Genomic DNA, 15343 nt, shown 5'->3' with positions numbered 1-15343 from the left:
GGTACGGCCTGTCACGCCGGTCGTCTGCCAAGAAGACACGATGCTGCCATGCCTCTGCCCGCTCTTCCATCGCCCCGTTGGGGCAAGTTGGTGGTACGGATCGCACAGTTGTCATTTGTGGATCGCATCAGGTGCAACTCCACGGAGGGTAGCGATGAGTCTTGTGAAACATCGGAATGGCTAAATTGGGAGAGCAGGCAGTATGGCAGTCTGATGTTGCGCTTGTGATGCTCGTCATCGACGCTCATTTTAAAAGGCCACGGTCGCGAGCACCGAACGAATCTGTCCAAGTAAGATACATGCCAAGCAAGATGTTGTCGAACGGCCAATTCCCTCCCCCCCGCATCTGCAAATATTTAACAAAATGCTGTTGATAATAGCAACGCTTTCGGTCTTGAATCCTACGTCGTAACCGGCACTAGGTAGCTTCTGCCAATGTTGTGGCTTGTCCACTTTGGGCGAAAGGGGAAAGGGGGGGCTTATCCCCCGTTCTCCGTACGATATACGACATGCATGTCATATTATTACTGTTTTTGTGAACTCCACGGCGACGATAATGTTCTTTCCTCTCTCTTGACCGACGGGGTTTCGCAGCTCACTGCTACCATGATCCGCTCGGTGAGGAAGAGGGCCCAAATTTTTAAGGGGGACACATCTTGTATGTTTATGCCAGATCTTTGAAGAGCTGATTGTGCCAGTGTCACTCACAGCTTGAGAACCCCCAGATTCCTGATAAAAAGCCTCCGGAACAAGGGGGCCCAAATACCAATGTAACCGTTGGATGCGCCCTTATTTTATTGTTTACGCTTTCCGTCGTCTTTCCAGACCGGTATTCCACAATCGGCATGGTGTAGCCACGCGGTCTCGCTGTGTTGCCCTCATAGCCTCTTCAACGTGTGTCCATTGTTTTGCTGCCCCTGGTCAATATAGTTGTGGAGAGGCTGAGATGAACCGATGCCAGCTTTGTACGGCATACCACATATTATCTAGGGCACAGCGCAACGCACATCACTCTGAGAGCAGGTAATATTTACGTGTCGGCAAGTCCATGACAATATTATAGACCGCTCATAAGTGCTTGTCGCCTGGTCTGTCGACGTCTCATAACTTGTAGGTAGAACTGAAGCGGCGTATGCCGCACAGAAGCAAACGGAGGAATATAGTAAAATAAAAAAAGGAATATAAGATGCTGGAGATCCTTCTCCTTTTCTCGAAGAGCGTTGGTTCTGCACGTGTTGAAACACTCGCACCATGGTAACACCTGCCGTGTCTGTGGGCATATCGCCGTGCACATGATGCTCTGCCGCTGCGACCGCTTTTGGAGGCCCTCTGGATTTCTTTCCTGAACGGCAGCCTATTATGTAGGCCCTTGTCGTTTCCTCGTTCTGGTTGTATTGGAGAGATGTTTGGGGGATCTGCTACTTCGCGCTGCGCGCGCCGCACGGCTCAGGCGACCACAATTTCACGGAAAAAGAAAACAAGGAACAGAAAACATGGGCGCGTTGAGAGACAGCTGCCCGTGCACTCGCTGCTATTTACGGAGTGGTTGTCAGGACGTTGGCCGCCCACGACCACACTTTACGTGTCGCTCATGCCACAGCCGTCCCAAACAATCTAAAACAATGGCAAGCAAAGCCGACATGCTTGTTATTTGACATGCATTCGCCTAAAAAAAGACTACGCAAAAACCAAAGAACGGATATAAGTCGTAATGAGAGCATACTTTTTTGTCCCTCACCTGCTCTCAAAAGAAACGAAAGCTAAAAAGATGTAATCAGACGGGTGATAGACGAGCAGACAATAACACGCAACAGCTAACTTGAGAGGAATCAAAATGAAAGTGAAAGTACAAAGAAAAGAAAAGAAAGAGAAACCTCGCAACCATAAATATCCCTGTCCCGTTCGTAAACTTCACCATACCATGCACCGTTAACGGGCACCAATAGGGGACGACTCCCGAGACACAATCTCAAACTCCAGCGCCCACCGGTCGACCTCCTTGAACTTCTTCGAGGCATTCTCTAGCTCTTCGCCAAAGTAGCGCGCCTGTCCCGTAGCTGTGGTCGGAAGCACCTCGGTGGTCGTTTCATCGCCAAAGGCGTCGTCGGGAAGCGGGCTGAATGTGCTGTCGTCGGCATCCAGGTCCGTGATTGTGCTATCTTGGTTCTCCTTGTCAGAGAAGCTGCGCGAACCGTATGTACGTTTCGATTTCCCTGTGGATGCCTTGGTGGCAGACACGCGGGTACCTGCTGCAGCCTTGGATGCGCTGCGTAGTGCTGTAGGAGCGGGCATGGTTGCCGGTGTACGTGCAGCGCTCCGGCCGCGGCGCAATACACTCCGCTGTGGGCCATGTGCAAGCTCGTCATCGTCCTCACTCAAAAGAGCCGACCGTTCAAGCTCATTGTCGCCGTCGTCAGCATCCGAAGCATCGTCGTTATTGCCTCCCCGCCGCCCACGGCGGCGGCGCTGTGGCAGGAGGGCAGCCAGTGCAGCAGTCGTCAAGGGTGCCATACTCTTGTTTGCATGTGTAGCATTGCGTGTGTTGGCCGCTTTTCCCTTGGCTTTTGGTCTGGCGGTACGGTAATTGGGAGAGTGCGTCAGGGAAGGTGGTGACGAAATATCGGATGCGTCATCGTCATCGACAAGATCCGGAGTCTGCCGCGACAGGGGAACCATTGGCACCACGTCTGCATCATTGACTCTGCCACGGCGGCCGGCGTTGGACAGACCCTTCAGGGAAGGCCACATCGTGGGGCTTGCTGACGATGACCCGCTGCTGAGGGGCGGCGCCATAACCTCGTCATCAGGGCCGCCAGGGGTAGCGTAGCGACGGCGCCGGTCTGCATCTGACGTGGGCGGCGAGGATTGGCGCGGTGGTGACGAGAGCGGGGATGACAAGGACATCTCGACCGACTGCAGGACGCCAGTTTCACTTGGAGGTAGGGATGCCGCCGCAGCCTCTTCTACCGCACGTCTCTTGGGCAGTTTGTCCTCGCGTTGGCCTTCCTCCGACTTGCGCTTCGCAGCTGCCCGTGTCCTGGTCCTCGACATCACGAGCATCGAGGTCGTGTTGCTCACAGAGGACATGGACGAATCGGCGACGTGTTGAGCGGACTGAGCAACTTGGGCCACCCGAGAGGCTACAGACGCACGCGAGGTGCGTCCGGCACGACGCCGTGTCGCCATTGATGACGACTCGGCATCCGACGTGTATAGTGCCGTATCCATCTCACTGCCCGAGGCGTCGATGTCATGATCCCGGCTTTTGTGGCGAGACGTGTCTCTCCGGCGGCCCAAGATACTCGGCTCGCGAGCACGGCGCTTGAACGTGCCGAGATTGAGAGTCGATCCAAAGCTTGGCGTGGTAGCGCCGCTGCGGCTGCTTGGGCGGATGGGGGCATCATCACGGCTGTGGATGCTAGACTGGCGTGGCCGGCCACGGCGGAAGAGGCCGACGTTGAACGTCGAAGATGTACTGTCAGCTGCATGCGGGGCATTTGCTACGGTCTCTCCAGCGGCCACTGGGGAGGAGTGGAGACCGTCTAGGCCATCAAACGCGTCGAGATCGTCGTCCAGGTCGCCCAAGTCGTGGTCACCAAAATTTGTATCAATGTCAGCAAACGTGTCGTCCATGATGTCGAGGCCTGAAGCGTCGGGCCCACGTGTTTGCCTTGGGGCCATAGCCGCTGTCTTCTCAGCCATATGTGCTGAGGTTGTGGTCGCCGTCTGGCGGAACGACGTGCGCCGCTTAAGCTCACGGTTGCTCGCCCCAGAGGCGTCGCTGCTCGTCCTGTCGGGTGCTTGTGATGCGGCACCGCTCCGACGCGATCGGCGACGGCCGTCGTTGCTACTTTCAGACGTTGCCGGGGTCTGCTTCTCCGCGCCGGTCGTGGTGACTTTGTCGAGTGCATGCTCGCCAGACATTGTTGGTGAAGCATTCGCCACGGCCGCAGCGCGCGTCGACACGGCGCGTGTACGCCTCGGTGGACGAGGCATTGTGGTGAAGTAATGAGAAAGGTTCGCGAGTCGTTTCTGTAGTGAGGGTATACGTGTAGTTGAGGATGAGAATGCAAAGAAGCGATGGAGAGGAGGAGTACGATGAGTAGTGCTGTTGTCGAAGAAACTGGGATGCAATATGTCGTAGTGATGTGTGAGATTTAGTGTGCTTGTCACCACGGCGAGAAACAAGAAGATGAGCAGGGTAGCAAAATTAAAATAAAAATAATCATGCGAAAACTACCTCCCACCAAGGAAAGAGCATGAGTGGAAACTCACAACAACACGAGGCACGCCCAGGTGGTCGCCTGGTGCGTGCCCTTGCCCGCGACGCGTCAAGGCGCGTCTTTCCATGTTAGGAAGTTATCACAGTTTTAACGCGCACTGTGTTACTGTGCTCCGCGGCTTAGCTGGTCAAGCAAGAAGCGTTTGAGCCTCTATTGTAACTCGACTCTCGTTGACCGCACAATTTATTATTTTGCTTGCCCAAATGAGAAGTAAATATGCTGGCAATTGGTTCTTTCAAAACGATACCAGGAAACGCAATAAAGTGCTAGAATACGAGCAGTCTCGCTGGGTAAAAACGCAACCATCTCGCTGCTAATTCTCTCTAAGACCTGTTACCGCTAAGATATTAGTACTTTCTCTCAGCATTTAGAAAGGCGTTGTAAAGATTGTGCTTTAAAATGCTACCGAGGTTCAATAGCGGCAGTTTTGCTGGTCATCGAGCGACGGTGCATCTATTATCACGATTTTGTCATGCCACATGTTGCGAGTTTGACTCGGTCGGTGCGCCGAAAATACCCATTCTTTCAGTGAGCTCCAGCCAATGACGTCAGTCAGCTAGTGCCACAATCAACAAAAGGCAAGTCCGCTCTGGGGTAAGGAACAACCTAGTGTCAGCACCTTGTTCCATTTCACCCCCTCCTTCCCAGTCGAGCCAGCCATGTGTTCTTTTATGTCTTTGCTCGAAGCTCTCCCCAGCATTTAGCCTGCCAATTGAATACTCTTCCAGCTTCACCGGCTTGCCTAGCTTTCCCTGCTTCGTACCCAGATCCTGCCAACCATACAGCTCTCAGTAAACTACGCTGCCGCCCTGTGTTCTTCTGACCAGCAAACATGCGTTCCCCAACATCCGCGGCTGCATGGTGCCGCCCTGCCATGCTTGCTGGCTCGGCCTTCCAGAAGGGATTGGCATCTCCGCTACGCCTCGGCGTCGGCCTGCAGTCTGCACTGCTGCTCCGCTCTCGGCCCGTCCTGCCCTCCCGCAGCCTGTCCGTGGCCACCGTCTCGCCCTACACTCGTTCCAACAACGACCACGGCCGCTCCCATAACGGCTACGCCTCATCTTCTTCTCAGTCGTCCCGCATTTGGTACCTGGCCGCCGCTGCACTGCCCTTTACGGTGGCATCTGACTCCCCTGCGCCAACCTCGGCGTCATCCTGGTCGTCTTCAAACGGTGCACATGGTCTTCCGATAAACGCCGAGGTTGTCAGCGAGGTGTCCAAAGGCAGCGTTATAGGTACAGAGCTTGCCCTACTTGCTTGATCCTCGACAGTGTGTACACGTTGAAGATACTCTAACACCTTTCTCTTGTCGTCAGGCTTCCTGATCGGTCTCTTCGTGAGTACATTTTCAAGGACGCTTGTGTTGCTGCTCGGCGCTGGCATTACCTTCCAGAGTCTGGCAGCTCGGGCTGGCATCGACCTTGTAAAATACCTCCAGCTGAAGGAGCGCTTCAAGTCCTCCCGCATCCTTGCCTCATTGGCCGAGCACACCGCATTCAAGCTAGCCTTTGGCATCACGTTTGCCATGTCTGCCTTTATGTACATCTGAACTGTTGGACGTTAAGTCGTCGGATGAGGTCTCGGAGAAGGTGTATATATACGCAAAATAAACGGAGATTTCTCCCCGCTCATTGATTCTGTAAAATGTATAACAAACAGCAACGGGTGAAGAACTCCTGGGCTAGCCAAGCAAGAAATATGCACGGATGTCACTCTTTAAAACGGCTGAGTCTCCTTCTCCAACCATGCTAGTGCGATCTCATCATCACCCAGCAGGCTCTTTGTCTTTTCCACAACCTTATTGTTGTAGTCGTTAAGCCACTTTTTCTCCCGCTCAGTCAGCAGCGACGTGTCGATTAGCGCTCTGCAATAGGGGACCAGGGTGACGTGTTCAAATCCAAGGTACGGCTTATCGCCAAAGGAATGTGTCGTCTTGACCTCTTTGATAATGGCCATGTTCTCGATTCGAATACCGTACACCCCATCTTCGTAATAGCCCGGCTCTATGGATGTGACATTTCCGGCGGCCAGGGCAACATCGGCGTACTGCTTCCTAGTGCCAATGCCAATGGGGCCTTCGTGAACATTCAGGTAGGAGCCCACACCGTGACCGGTGCCGTGGCGGTAGTCCAAACCCTCTTGCTGTAAGTTTGTCAATTAGCAAGAATTTATGAAAATATGGAATGGCAAGAGACAGTGCATACCCATAAGAATTGGCGCGCAAATGCGTCCAGAGCAAAGCCCGTGGTGCCTTTTGGAAAGATGGCCATATCCAAGGCCATGTTTCCCTTTAGTACTAGGGTATACGCTTTGATCTCGGCAGCAGTCGGCTTGCCAAAGTGCGCTGTGCGCGTTGTATCTGTCGTGCCGTCAAGGTATTGAGCACCCGAGTCGCAGAGGTAGATGGCATCCGGATCGATTACAGAGCAGCTTCCCCGCTCCGGCTGGTAGTGAATAACAGCGGCACTGGAGTTGAGGTGTTAGCAGGATAGCATCACACCAAGACAGGGGCCAGCATTAAACTCACTTTGGACCAGTCGACGATATCGTTGGGAAGGAGAGGCCAACATAATGTTCCTGGACAGAGCGCAGTGCTTCTAGCTTGTCTGCAGCAACCACCTCATCCAGCTTGACACCGCTCTTAAGCTGGTATTCGAGCCAGGCCAAGTACTTGGTCAGGGCAACACCATCGCGGATGTGGCATTGACGCATACCCTCCAGCTCCGTTTCGTTTTTGATGGCCTTTGCATCTCCGATAGGACTCCGCACCTCCTCGACGTAGTCCTCGCCGCCCAGTGCCAGGACCAGGGCCCATGATGTCCGGTTGGACAGCAAGAACTTCTTGGTCTCGGCGGCCGTCTTGCTTTGGGAAGCAAGCTCACCCAGCTGCTTTGCATCTGGGAAGATGGCATGATACGGCTTGATCGTAACGTTGTTGTCTGAGAGGTACTTCTGGCATGCCTCGCTGAGCTTCGACTGGTCAACGTACAGGATGGCTTCATCGGGTGTGACAATCGCATACGAGAAAAAGACGGGGTTGTAGGGGATGTCGTTGCCCCGCAGGTTGAACAGCCATGCAACCTCATCGAGCAGAGACACGACAAAACCAGCGGCATTCTTCTTGTCGAGTTCTTTCCGCAGCTCAGTTAGCTTGCTTTTGATGTCCTTACCCGCAAACTTTCCGTCCAGCAAAACGACCGGCTCAGAAGGGTGCGCCGGCCGCTCAGCCGCCCAAACAGTGTCGACTAGGTTGATCGGCACGGCCACGACATCCTTGCCGCCGCTCTTCTTTACCTTCTCGGCGAGTTTCTTGACCGTCGAGCTAGAGAGCAACGTGGGATCAACACCCACCACCTTGCCACCTGCCGACTCGGTGGCCGCCCACTCCTGCCAGGTCGGCACATCCTGGATGCCCTGCTTTAAGAGCGTCCAGTTTTCGTCCAGCTGCTTCGCAGCTTGGTTGAAATACCGGCCATCCGTCGCCAGGACAGCCTTGTCGAAGGAGACCACAGCGCAACCAGCCGAGCCGCTGAAGCCACTGATAAACTCTCGCCGGCCGTCACACAAGGCAATGTACTCGGACGAATGCGCGTCTTCGGATGGAATAACTAAATCACAGATGCCCCAACGTCAGCGATCAAAAACTCATCCACAATGTGCCCATTATTCGCCAGCAGAGGTGCCATACCATAGATGTCAACTTTGTTGTCCGCCATGAGCTTGCGCAGCGCCTCCAGGCGAGCGCCAGTATTGACCGTCTCCATTTCGTCGGCAACAATAGACTGGCTATGGATATTCCCGTATTGATATGCAGTTCGTGGCTTTCGAGGATAACGGACAGTGGGCCTGTGCTCCGATGCGAGGGATAGGTTGCGCTTTTGCAGGCGAGTCAGCGACCGCGCTGTTGTGGTCTGGAGCCGGTTGAGGAAGGTGGTGGGCGGAGCGGTAAATAGGAAAGCACGAGGCACGAGTCGGGAAATGCTGGGAGACGACAGAATCCGCGACCTGGCAACAGGTAAGAGGCACATGCGTGCTTTTAATGTCACGGCAATCAACGGGCAGCAACGGATGAGAGCCGATGGGAACGAGGACACGAGGACACGACCCAGTACGTTAACAACAGTCCGCGTTGTCCAACGAACACCTGTATGAATCCGAAGAGGGGAAAAGCTCAAAACAGAATGCCGAGTCGTGGCTGGCACCACACGATACTCTGGTAGGAAGGAGCAAAGAGAGGTTTTGATCACTTAAACAGGGAGCGGGGCAGGAGCGGGCAGCTGCGGGCTGCGGCGGCCAGGTCAGGAAGGTGCACAAGACACAGTGCTTTCTTTGGAATTGATCACAAAACGGACTACTAATAATATGGGGCACGTTCGCTAGATTGAATCAAACAAATGGTCACGTGTAGCTGTTATCTCGTTTCAATACAGCACGCAGTTGTATTCTTCTCCTCCTCTGCAAGTCCAGGAATAGACAACCTATTATGTGTATCCTGGCGATATGCGGCTACGACCGAGTTGATAAGGGAATAAACATGTTGCAATCGGAAGAGTTTCTCTAAGCCGGCGCTCTGTGTTACAGATTTATGAAAATCCAACCAGCCTTCGAAAATAGAGACATAGCCACATATGCAGATGACTTATTATTGGCGTACAATACATATTTTATTTTATCATTTTCGTAACCTGCTCAACCGAATTTATTCTGTGGGCCATTTTTTGTCTTCTTGTCTATGTTTCCTGGGGGAAGGGGTTTTAAAATTAAAAAGGTTTCCTAGATACGGAGATTTATGATGTTACTACCACTAGAGTACTAATAAAGTCCATCCGAAAAAGTCATCATGAAATGATTGGTTAAATTACAAGAGTTGCAGTTCTTATTTACTTTCATTTCAACTATGAAGTCATGCAATCTTCATCCTGACTCTGCAGCCTTGTTGACAGTCTTACACACTGGATATCATGTGACCCGCAGCAATATTGACATCTTGGTGGGGCATTGATTTCACAGCCTAACGAAATCGACTGGGCCGACTCAAAACCAAAAACAAGAGGTTACAAGTGGCTAGGCATCTCACGCATCGCCACTTGCAACATACACCCGAGCGGACAAAAGCACTGGCCATGCTGGTATCACGTTACTAAAAGGGGGGAAGCGTCAGAGGAGACACAACTGTCTTGGGCAGTTTTGAACGGAAACTGAAATAGGCCACCTTTTCTGTGTTTTGCTTTCGTTTTCAAGGTCTCTGTCTGCCTGGCCTCGCTGGTCGGTCACTGTCCGACCTAGCACACTCTCTTGAGCACACTACATCCTCCTCGCTTTCCTCTACTCCCCGAAGAAGAGGATCCAAAACCCTCTGTTTTGCGTGCACAACCCACCGGCGCTTGGCACGAAGAGTCACCATCTCTCACCAGACGAGTCTTGTTTTCCTTCTCAGTTCCACGCCGAGAACAAGTCTCGGACTGCGTCACTCGGATTGAATTAATTCCTGTTCACCACTAGAAGTCTGAACTAGTTGTGGTAGTCTGATTGCTGTCACGCCCAGCACTGACACGCAGGAAAGCGCCTTTCTCACACTCACCTTTATCACTTTCCCGTGGCTTTCAACGAAAGTCATGACCTGGAGTCCACAATGGAACACCACGCCTCGTTGCCGACGTCTATTGACGAGGTGGAGTCAGTGAGTCTTTCCTCTATTGCTATGTCGGTCGCTGCGTCTGTTTCCTATCTGTATTGCGGACACGTTGTTGCGGAGCTTTGGTGACAAGAAACGTCCGGTTCTGCGGGCACCAGACCCCTTTTTCTTCCCGCTCTTCTCGTCTGACCGCTCGGTGTAGTTGATCTTCTCGTTGTACAATCCGGGAACTCCTCACAGCATTATTGTTACGATACAAGAAACGTTGCAGCGCCTGCAGAAATCACCTGAAGGTTGGATGCTGGCACAGACACTGTTGGATCGCCAAGTTACCTCCACTGCGGCCGACCAGGTCAAGTTCTTTGGAGCCCTGACAATCATCATTAAACTTAACACAGAAAGGTGTTTGATGCTTCCCATCCATTCTGTTCATGAAATATATTAGACAATATCTTGAAATACGTGCTCGGTCCCACTAACAAAAAATCACAGCTCATCTTTATCGGACGACGATGCTACCGAACTGCTTCAGAATCTCCTGCGCTGGCTGGCCAGCTCTGCCGGCGACGTTGCGGCCGGATTATCGACCCAAAAGTTGTGGCAGGCCCTTGCTACCTTCTTCATTCATTTCCCAATGCTGTGGCCGAACTGCGTCAAGAGTTTATTGGTCTGCCTGCGGACCGGCCATAGCGTAACGCAAGAGGATGTCGAACGCGCACCAAGCGTCACCGAGATCGTTGCCGGTCTTGACTGGCGGCTTCTACGCGTTGCTCTCGGATTTATAAACACCCTTGTCACGGATGTCGGCAAGACTGACATGCGGATCCCAAAATTGTGCGTTCTTTGCGGAGACAAGGAATGCTGTATCTCGATCGGGTTATTCGCTAACATCCCATAATTTCTACTCCGCAGCTCCCTCGTGCATAACCGACTTCTCTACAATGCGTCGGACGTTTCCGAGCTCATTCATGTTGGTTTGACGTCGACCGCGCAAGACTACGCCGCACTTAGAAGAGAGAGCATCCAGTCCCTCCAGGTGAGTGCACTCTCACGTAGCCCCGTTGATAATGCAAAAGGCTCCTTGCTGATACACTGTACAGTCGTGGATTCTCTACGCCCAGAGGGTACCGGCCGGCGGCGATGTCCTTGTTGGCCCGCTTAGGAACCTGGTCAATCCCACCATCGCTTGTCTTCAGGACAAAGAACTCTACGAGGTATCCGTCGAACTGCTGATCGATATTCTCTCCAACTATTCCAACTTCTTTACAGCAGAGCACTACGCTGCGATCGCTCGTGTCTTTGAGAGCTCTTGGGGTGCCGAGAGCCTACAGCAGCTTCTCAAAGGTGACTTCGACTTTGAGCCGCTGCAATACGGTCTTTTGCTGTTGGCGTTTGGCGATGCAAGAGTCGAGACACTCATGCAGAGCTCCGACGACCGGTCGCGGAAGATCTTGGCGTCACTATCCTCTCTTCTGACGGCCAAAGGCCACCCAGTGGCCGAGGATTTCATTTTTGTGCCTGCCCTCGAGTTTTGGGCGACGTACATAGAGACAATGTTGGACACAATGTACTCCAGCGAAAACAAATACGAGCCGTGGGTCGAATCGGCGTTGGTTCTCGTCAAGGAAGTTGTAGGCCACTGTTGGGAGAAGATTCAGTACCCGCCAGTGAAGGAGTTTATGAGCTGGGATTCATCGGACCGCGCAGGATTCATCGATGCACGGAAAGATGTTGGCGACCTGCTCCAAACCGTCTTTACCGCCGCTGGCCGCGACCTCATGGCCATCTTCACGGACCTGCTCCTTCATTCGATCTCGGACAAGGCATGGGCGCAAATCGAAGCGACAGCATTCTGCCTTGCGTCGCTCTCCGATTGTGTGTCCGACGACGAAAGCTACGATGACATTCTGGACAGCATCTTCTCATCTTCACTTTTCGGTCTTCTCGCCCTCGGGGAGGAACAGCTGCCGGTGCGTTTGCGCCAGACGGCCCTGTCTCTGATCGAGCGATACTCCGAGTACTTTGAGCGCAAACCGAATCACCTTCCGGCGGCCTTAAACCTCTTATTTGAGGCTGTGGCAACGCCGACGCTCGCTCTACAAGCATCCAAGTCGATTGCGACGCTTTGTTCTTCTTGCCGGTCGCTGCTGACGTCCGAAGCCAACGCTTTTCTCCACCAGTACCAACTGCTCCACGACAACCCGCAGCTGGACTCGCTCGCGGAAGAACGGGTCGTGAACGCGATCGCGGCGATCATCCAGGCCACGCCTGATGAGCACGCACGTCTTCAGCTGTCGGAACAGCTCTTGTCGTATATCGTGCGCGACGTGGAGTTGTGCTTGCGATTGAGTACCGATGCCAATGGCCTCGACAGCAATACGCCGCTCATGGGCAAGGCGATCAAGCAGTGCCAGCAACAGCTGCAAGAAAGCCAGCCTGCGCCGTCGGTGAGCGAAGTGCTGCTGCAGGCCGTGCTGATCCCGCTCCGCTGCCTCTTTGGTATGGCCCGCGGCTTGCAGTCGGCCACGGAACACCACGTGGACCTGGACAGCGACGACAACGGCAACGGAACAAGCGCCGCGAAGACGACACTGGCTGCCGCTGAAAACAACACGCAGCTCCAGGCCCTGCAGTCCCACATCATGGCCATGATACTTTCCGTGCAGGCTGCATTTCCACGGAGCAACGAGGTGATTGACGTTATCTGCAGTATCTTTAAGGCCGGCTTTTCTGAGACGGAGCCTGGCCCCCTGGTGTTCCCCGCAGAGATGGTGACGGAGATGTTTGTGCATCAAAACTTGCAGACACCTTACATCGGCACCATTGTGAACACGGCGCACTCGTTCGCCAGCTCGCTAGCAAAGCATCCATCGAAAGAAGGGGCAAACAAGAGCCTTGGGGTGCTTGTTCCGTGGATTTTTGACCTCCTACAAGCGCTTCCGGAGCCGGACGCCGACACGGAGCTCACACAAAGGGGCATTGAGTTCATTGACCGAGTCATGCAAAAGAATGCGGCGGCTTTGTTGCAGGTCGAACCGTCGTCCCAGCTGGAGTTCTTTTTCATGTTTACTTTGAAAGTGCTTGATGGTCGTGAGCCGTTGCCAAAGGGAGCTTCGGCAGACTTTTGGGTGAGTTCGATTTTATCCTTTCCTTTCCTCCTTTCCCGGCAGTTCTCACTCTGCTAATACCAGCCTTGTAGACAACATTCTTGACGCTGAGGCTGGACGACCCGTCTCTCAAGGCCATCGTTAGCAACGCAATGGAACACCTTGGGCCACTGCTGGCGCAATCGCTGATCAACAACATTGGCGGCAACGCCTCGCGGAGCGAGCTCGACAAGCTGGGCGAGCCGCTGAAGAAGATGGTGGTGCAGCACGTGCGGGCGAATACGTGGCTCGAGCATGCTCTCATGAGCCCATCATTCCCGAGTGACAAGGTGACGGCCAGCGACAGGGCATTTTTCCTCAAGAAGATCATCAGGTAAGCCGACTCCAACCCTCCCCGTACAGCACTTGCAGATATCGTTTCTAACGAGTGTCTCATCTTCTGCCCTCATAGTCTTCGGGGGGCTCGGCAAACGAACAACGTCGTTCGTGAATTTTGGTTGACTTGCAGAGGCTCCAACTTTGCATATGCTTCGTGATGGTGGAGCGAGTGCAGAATGGAGTGTGTATTTGTTTGTTTTCTTTTGTCTTTTTTAAGTTTTGTTTGACGATTTGCATCTGTCTCTTTCAATGCCCCCTGGCCTCCCAATACTACGCACCGGATACGATAAAATAAAAGGCAATTTCACAAATCAGATAGCCAACAGGATAGACGAGGAATGGTATTTGAACTTTTTCCTTTCAAAGCTGGCTTCAGCTGCCACGGATGCGTGACTCGATACTCTTATACAGCAGATTGATACTGACGTCGACATCGACGTCCTACTGCCTGGCACGACACATTACAATTACAGGCCAATTGCCGTTCTCACGGCATCCATAGTCTCTTCACTGTTTTCCTTTGCTTTCTTGGCACCATGCTCGGCGACACGGTCGAGATATGCGCCACCATCACGCTCCAGCACGTCAGTGAACCGTTCACGAATACCGGATAGGCGCTGCACAGCAGCTTCGGCCACGCGTCTCTTGAGCTGGCCCAGTGACTTGCCGTCCATCTCCGTGGCGAGAGCCTGTGCGGTGGCCTCCACGCTGGCGTTGGACGTCGTGGCCGCGCTGTAGGGACTGTTGTCGTCGCCTTCCATCAGGGCCAGGAGTTCCAGCAGATTGGACACAGCCGGCCGGTTTTCGCGGTCATAGGACACGGCATTCGTCGAGTCGGTCCGGGCACCCATGATCTTGTCATGGATCGTCTTGGCGTCGTCGGTGAGCAGGATGCGCGAGCGCGCGTCCGTGCTCGACTTGGACATCTTTTGCGCCGGCTGCTGCAGCGACATGATGCGGCGCGCGGGCGAGAGCAGCGTCGCAGGCGGCACGAGCAGCGGTTGGCCGTGGACGTGGTTGAAGGCCGAGGCGCATTCGCGGGCAAACTCGAGGTGCTGGCACTGGTCTTCGCCGACGGGGACGTGCGTGGCGCGGTGGACGAGCACGTCGGCGGCCATGAGCACGGGGTACGAAAAGAGGCCGAGCTTGAGGGCCGCGCGAGCCTTGTCGTCGGCAAACGACGCGTCGTCTTTGAGGTGCAGTTTGCTCTTCCACTGCGTCATGCGTGACAGGTACCCGACCGACGCTGTGCAGCTCAGGAGCCACATGAGCTCCGAGTGTGCCGATGCAGCCGACTGGTAGAAGAGCACGCACCGGTCTGGGTCCAGGCCGATGGCCAACAACGCGGCCAACGTCTCGCGACGCCGCTGGCGCAGGACTGCGCCGCTGTTGTCGCTGGCCGTCTGTACGGACGTCAGCGCATGCAGATCCACGACTGAGTAGTATAGCTGCGTGCTCGTGTCGCCGGCGGCACCCTCCTGCAGCTGGACCCAGCGCAGCAGTGCACCAAGGTAATTGCCCAGGTGCGGCACGCCGGTCGGCTGGATGCCGGAGAAGATGATGGCGCCACTTGGCGCATCTGTGGGCGATGAGGGTGGTGGCGATGGTGATGGAGACGGTGGCTTCTTTTGCTCTTGTGGACTCTGTAGCCTGCGGCCTTCCGAGAGACAACGACGGCATGGGCTAGAGAGGAGAGGTAGTGAGGCTGCACAGCTGCTTTTTGACTGGGCGTTCCGAGACCGGCAAACCCGGGCTGCAGAGAGCAGTGACCGGGCAATCTGCATTGTGTCCGTGGAGGGCGAATGCAAGAAATCGGTAGTATAAGACGCGATGCAAACAATTATGAATTGACTAGACGAGGCGGGCTCGGTTGTGGCCGTCGTAGAATGCTGGTGGAATTGGCGGGAGAGGCATCTGGTGATTTTTTGGCGGGCATAAAA

General features: G+C 54.1%; 5 protein-coding genes across 5 annotated transcripts; 2 read left to right on the top strand and 3 right to left on the bottom strand.

Annotated features, from left to right (window-relative positions):
* Positions 1 to 1929: 1929 nt before the first annotated feature.
* On the bottom strand, positions 1930 to 3996 carry SPBR_02486 (uncharacterized protein; the record flags this gene model as incomplete). Its single annotated transcript, XM_040760789.1, has 1 exon — positions 1930 to 3996. One exon carries the CDS (start codon positions 3994 to 3996, stop codon positions 1930 to 1932), a length of 2067 nt encoding a protein of 688 aa, XP_040620957.1.
* A 1119-nt stretch (positions 3997 to 5115) lies between these two features.
* SPBR_03217 (uncharacterized protein) lies at positions 5116 to 5832 on the top strand (the record flags this gene model as incomplete). The annotated part of the gene is made up of 2 exons (XM_040761520.1): positions 5116 to 5518; positions 5600 to 5832. 2 exons carry the CDS (start codon positions 5116 to 5118, stop codon positions 5830 to 5832), a joined length of 636 nt encoding a protein of 211 aa, XP_040620956.1.
* A 167-nt stretch (positions 5833 to 5999) lies between these two features.
* On the bottom strand, positions 6000 to 8047 carry SPBR_02492 (Xaa-Pro aminopeptidase; the record flags this gene model as incomplete). The annotated part of the gene is made up of 4 exons (XM_040760795.1): positions 6000 to 6425; positions 6488 to 6749; positions 6811 to 7891; positions 7972 to 8047. The coding sequence occupies 4 exons, from the start codon at positions 8045 to 8047 to the stop codon at positions 6000 to 6002; spliced, it is 1845 nt and encodes a 614-aa protein (XP_040620955.1).
* Positions 8048 to 9915: 1868 nt separating this feature from the next.
* On the top strand, positions 9916 to 13402 carry SPBR_02231 (importin; the record flags this gene model as incomplete). The annotated part of the gene is made up of 5 exons (XM_040760534.1): positions 9916 to 9963; positions 10451 to 10752; positions 10831 to 10954; positions 11019 to 13046; positions 13118 to 13402. The coding sequence occupies 5 exons, from the start codon at positions 9916 to 9918 to the stop codon at positions 13400 to 13402; spliced, it is 2787 nt and encodes a 928-aa protein (XP_040620954.1).
* Positions 13403 to 13870: 468 nt separating this feature from the next.
* SPBR_02849 (tryptophanyl-tRNA synthetase) lies at positions 13871 to 15187 on the bottom strand (the record flags this gene model as incomplete). Its single annotated transcript, XM_040761152.1, has 2 exons — positions 13871 to 15046; positions 15152 to 15187. The coding sequence occupies 2 exons, from the start codon at positions 15185 to 15187 to the stop codon at positions 13871 to 13873; spliced, it is 1212 nt and encodes a 403-aa protein (XP_040620953.1).
* Between the last annotated feature and the right edge of the window lie 156 nt (positions 15188 to 15343).

This window comes from Sporothrix brasiliensis (assembly GCF_000820605.1).
Source record: "Sporothrix brasiliensis 5110 chromosome Unknown Cont17, whole genome shotgun sequence".
In the NCBI taxonomy this organism is placed as follows: Eukaryota; Fungi; Ascomycota; class Sordariomycetes; order Ophiostomatales; family Ophiostomataceae; genus Sporothrix; species Sporothrix brasiliensis.
Note: the sequence above shows the minus strand (reverse complement) of the source record. Positions and strands in the feature narration are given on the sequence as shown.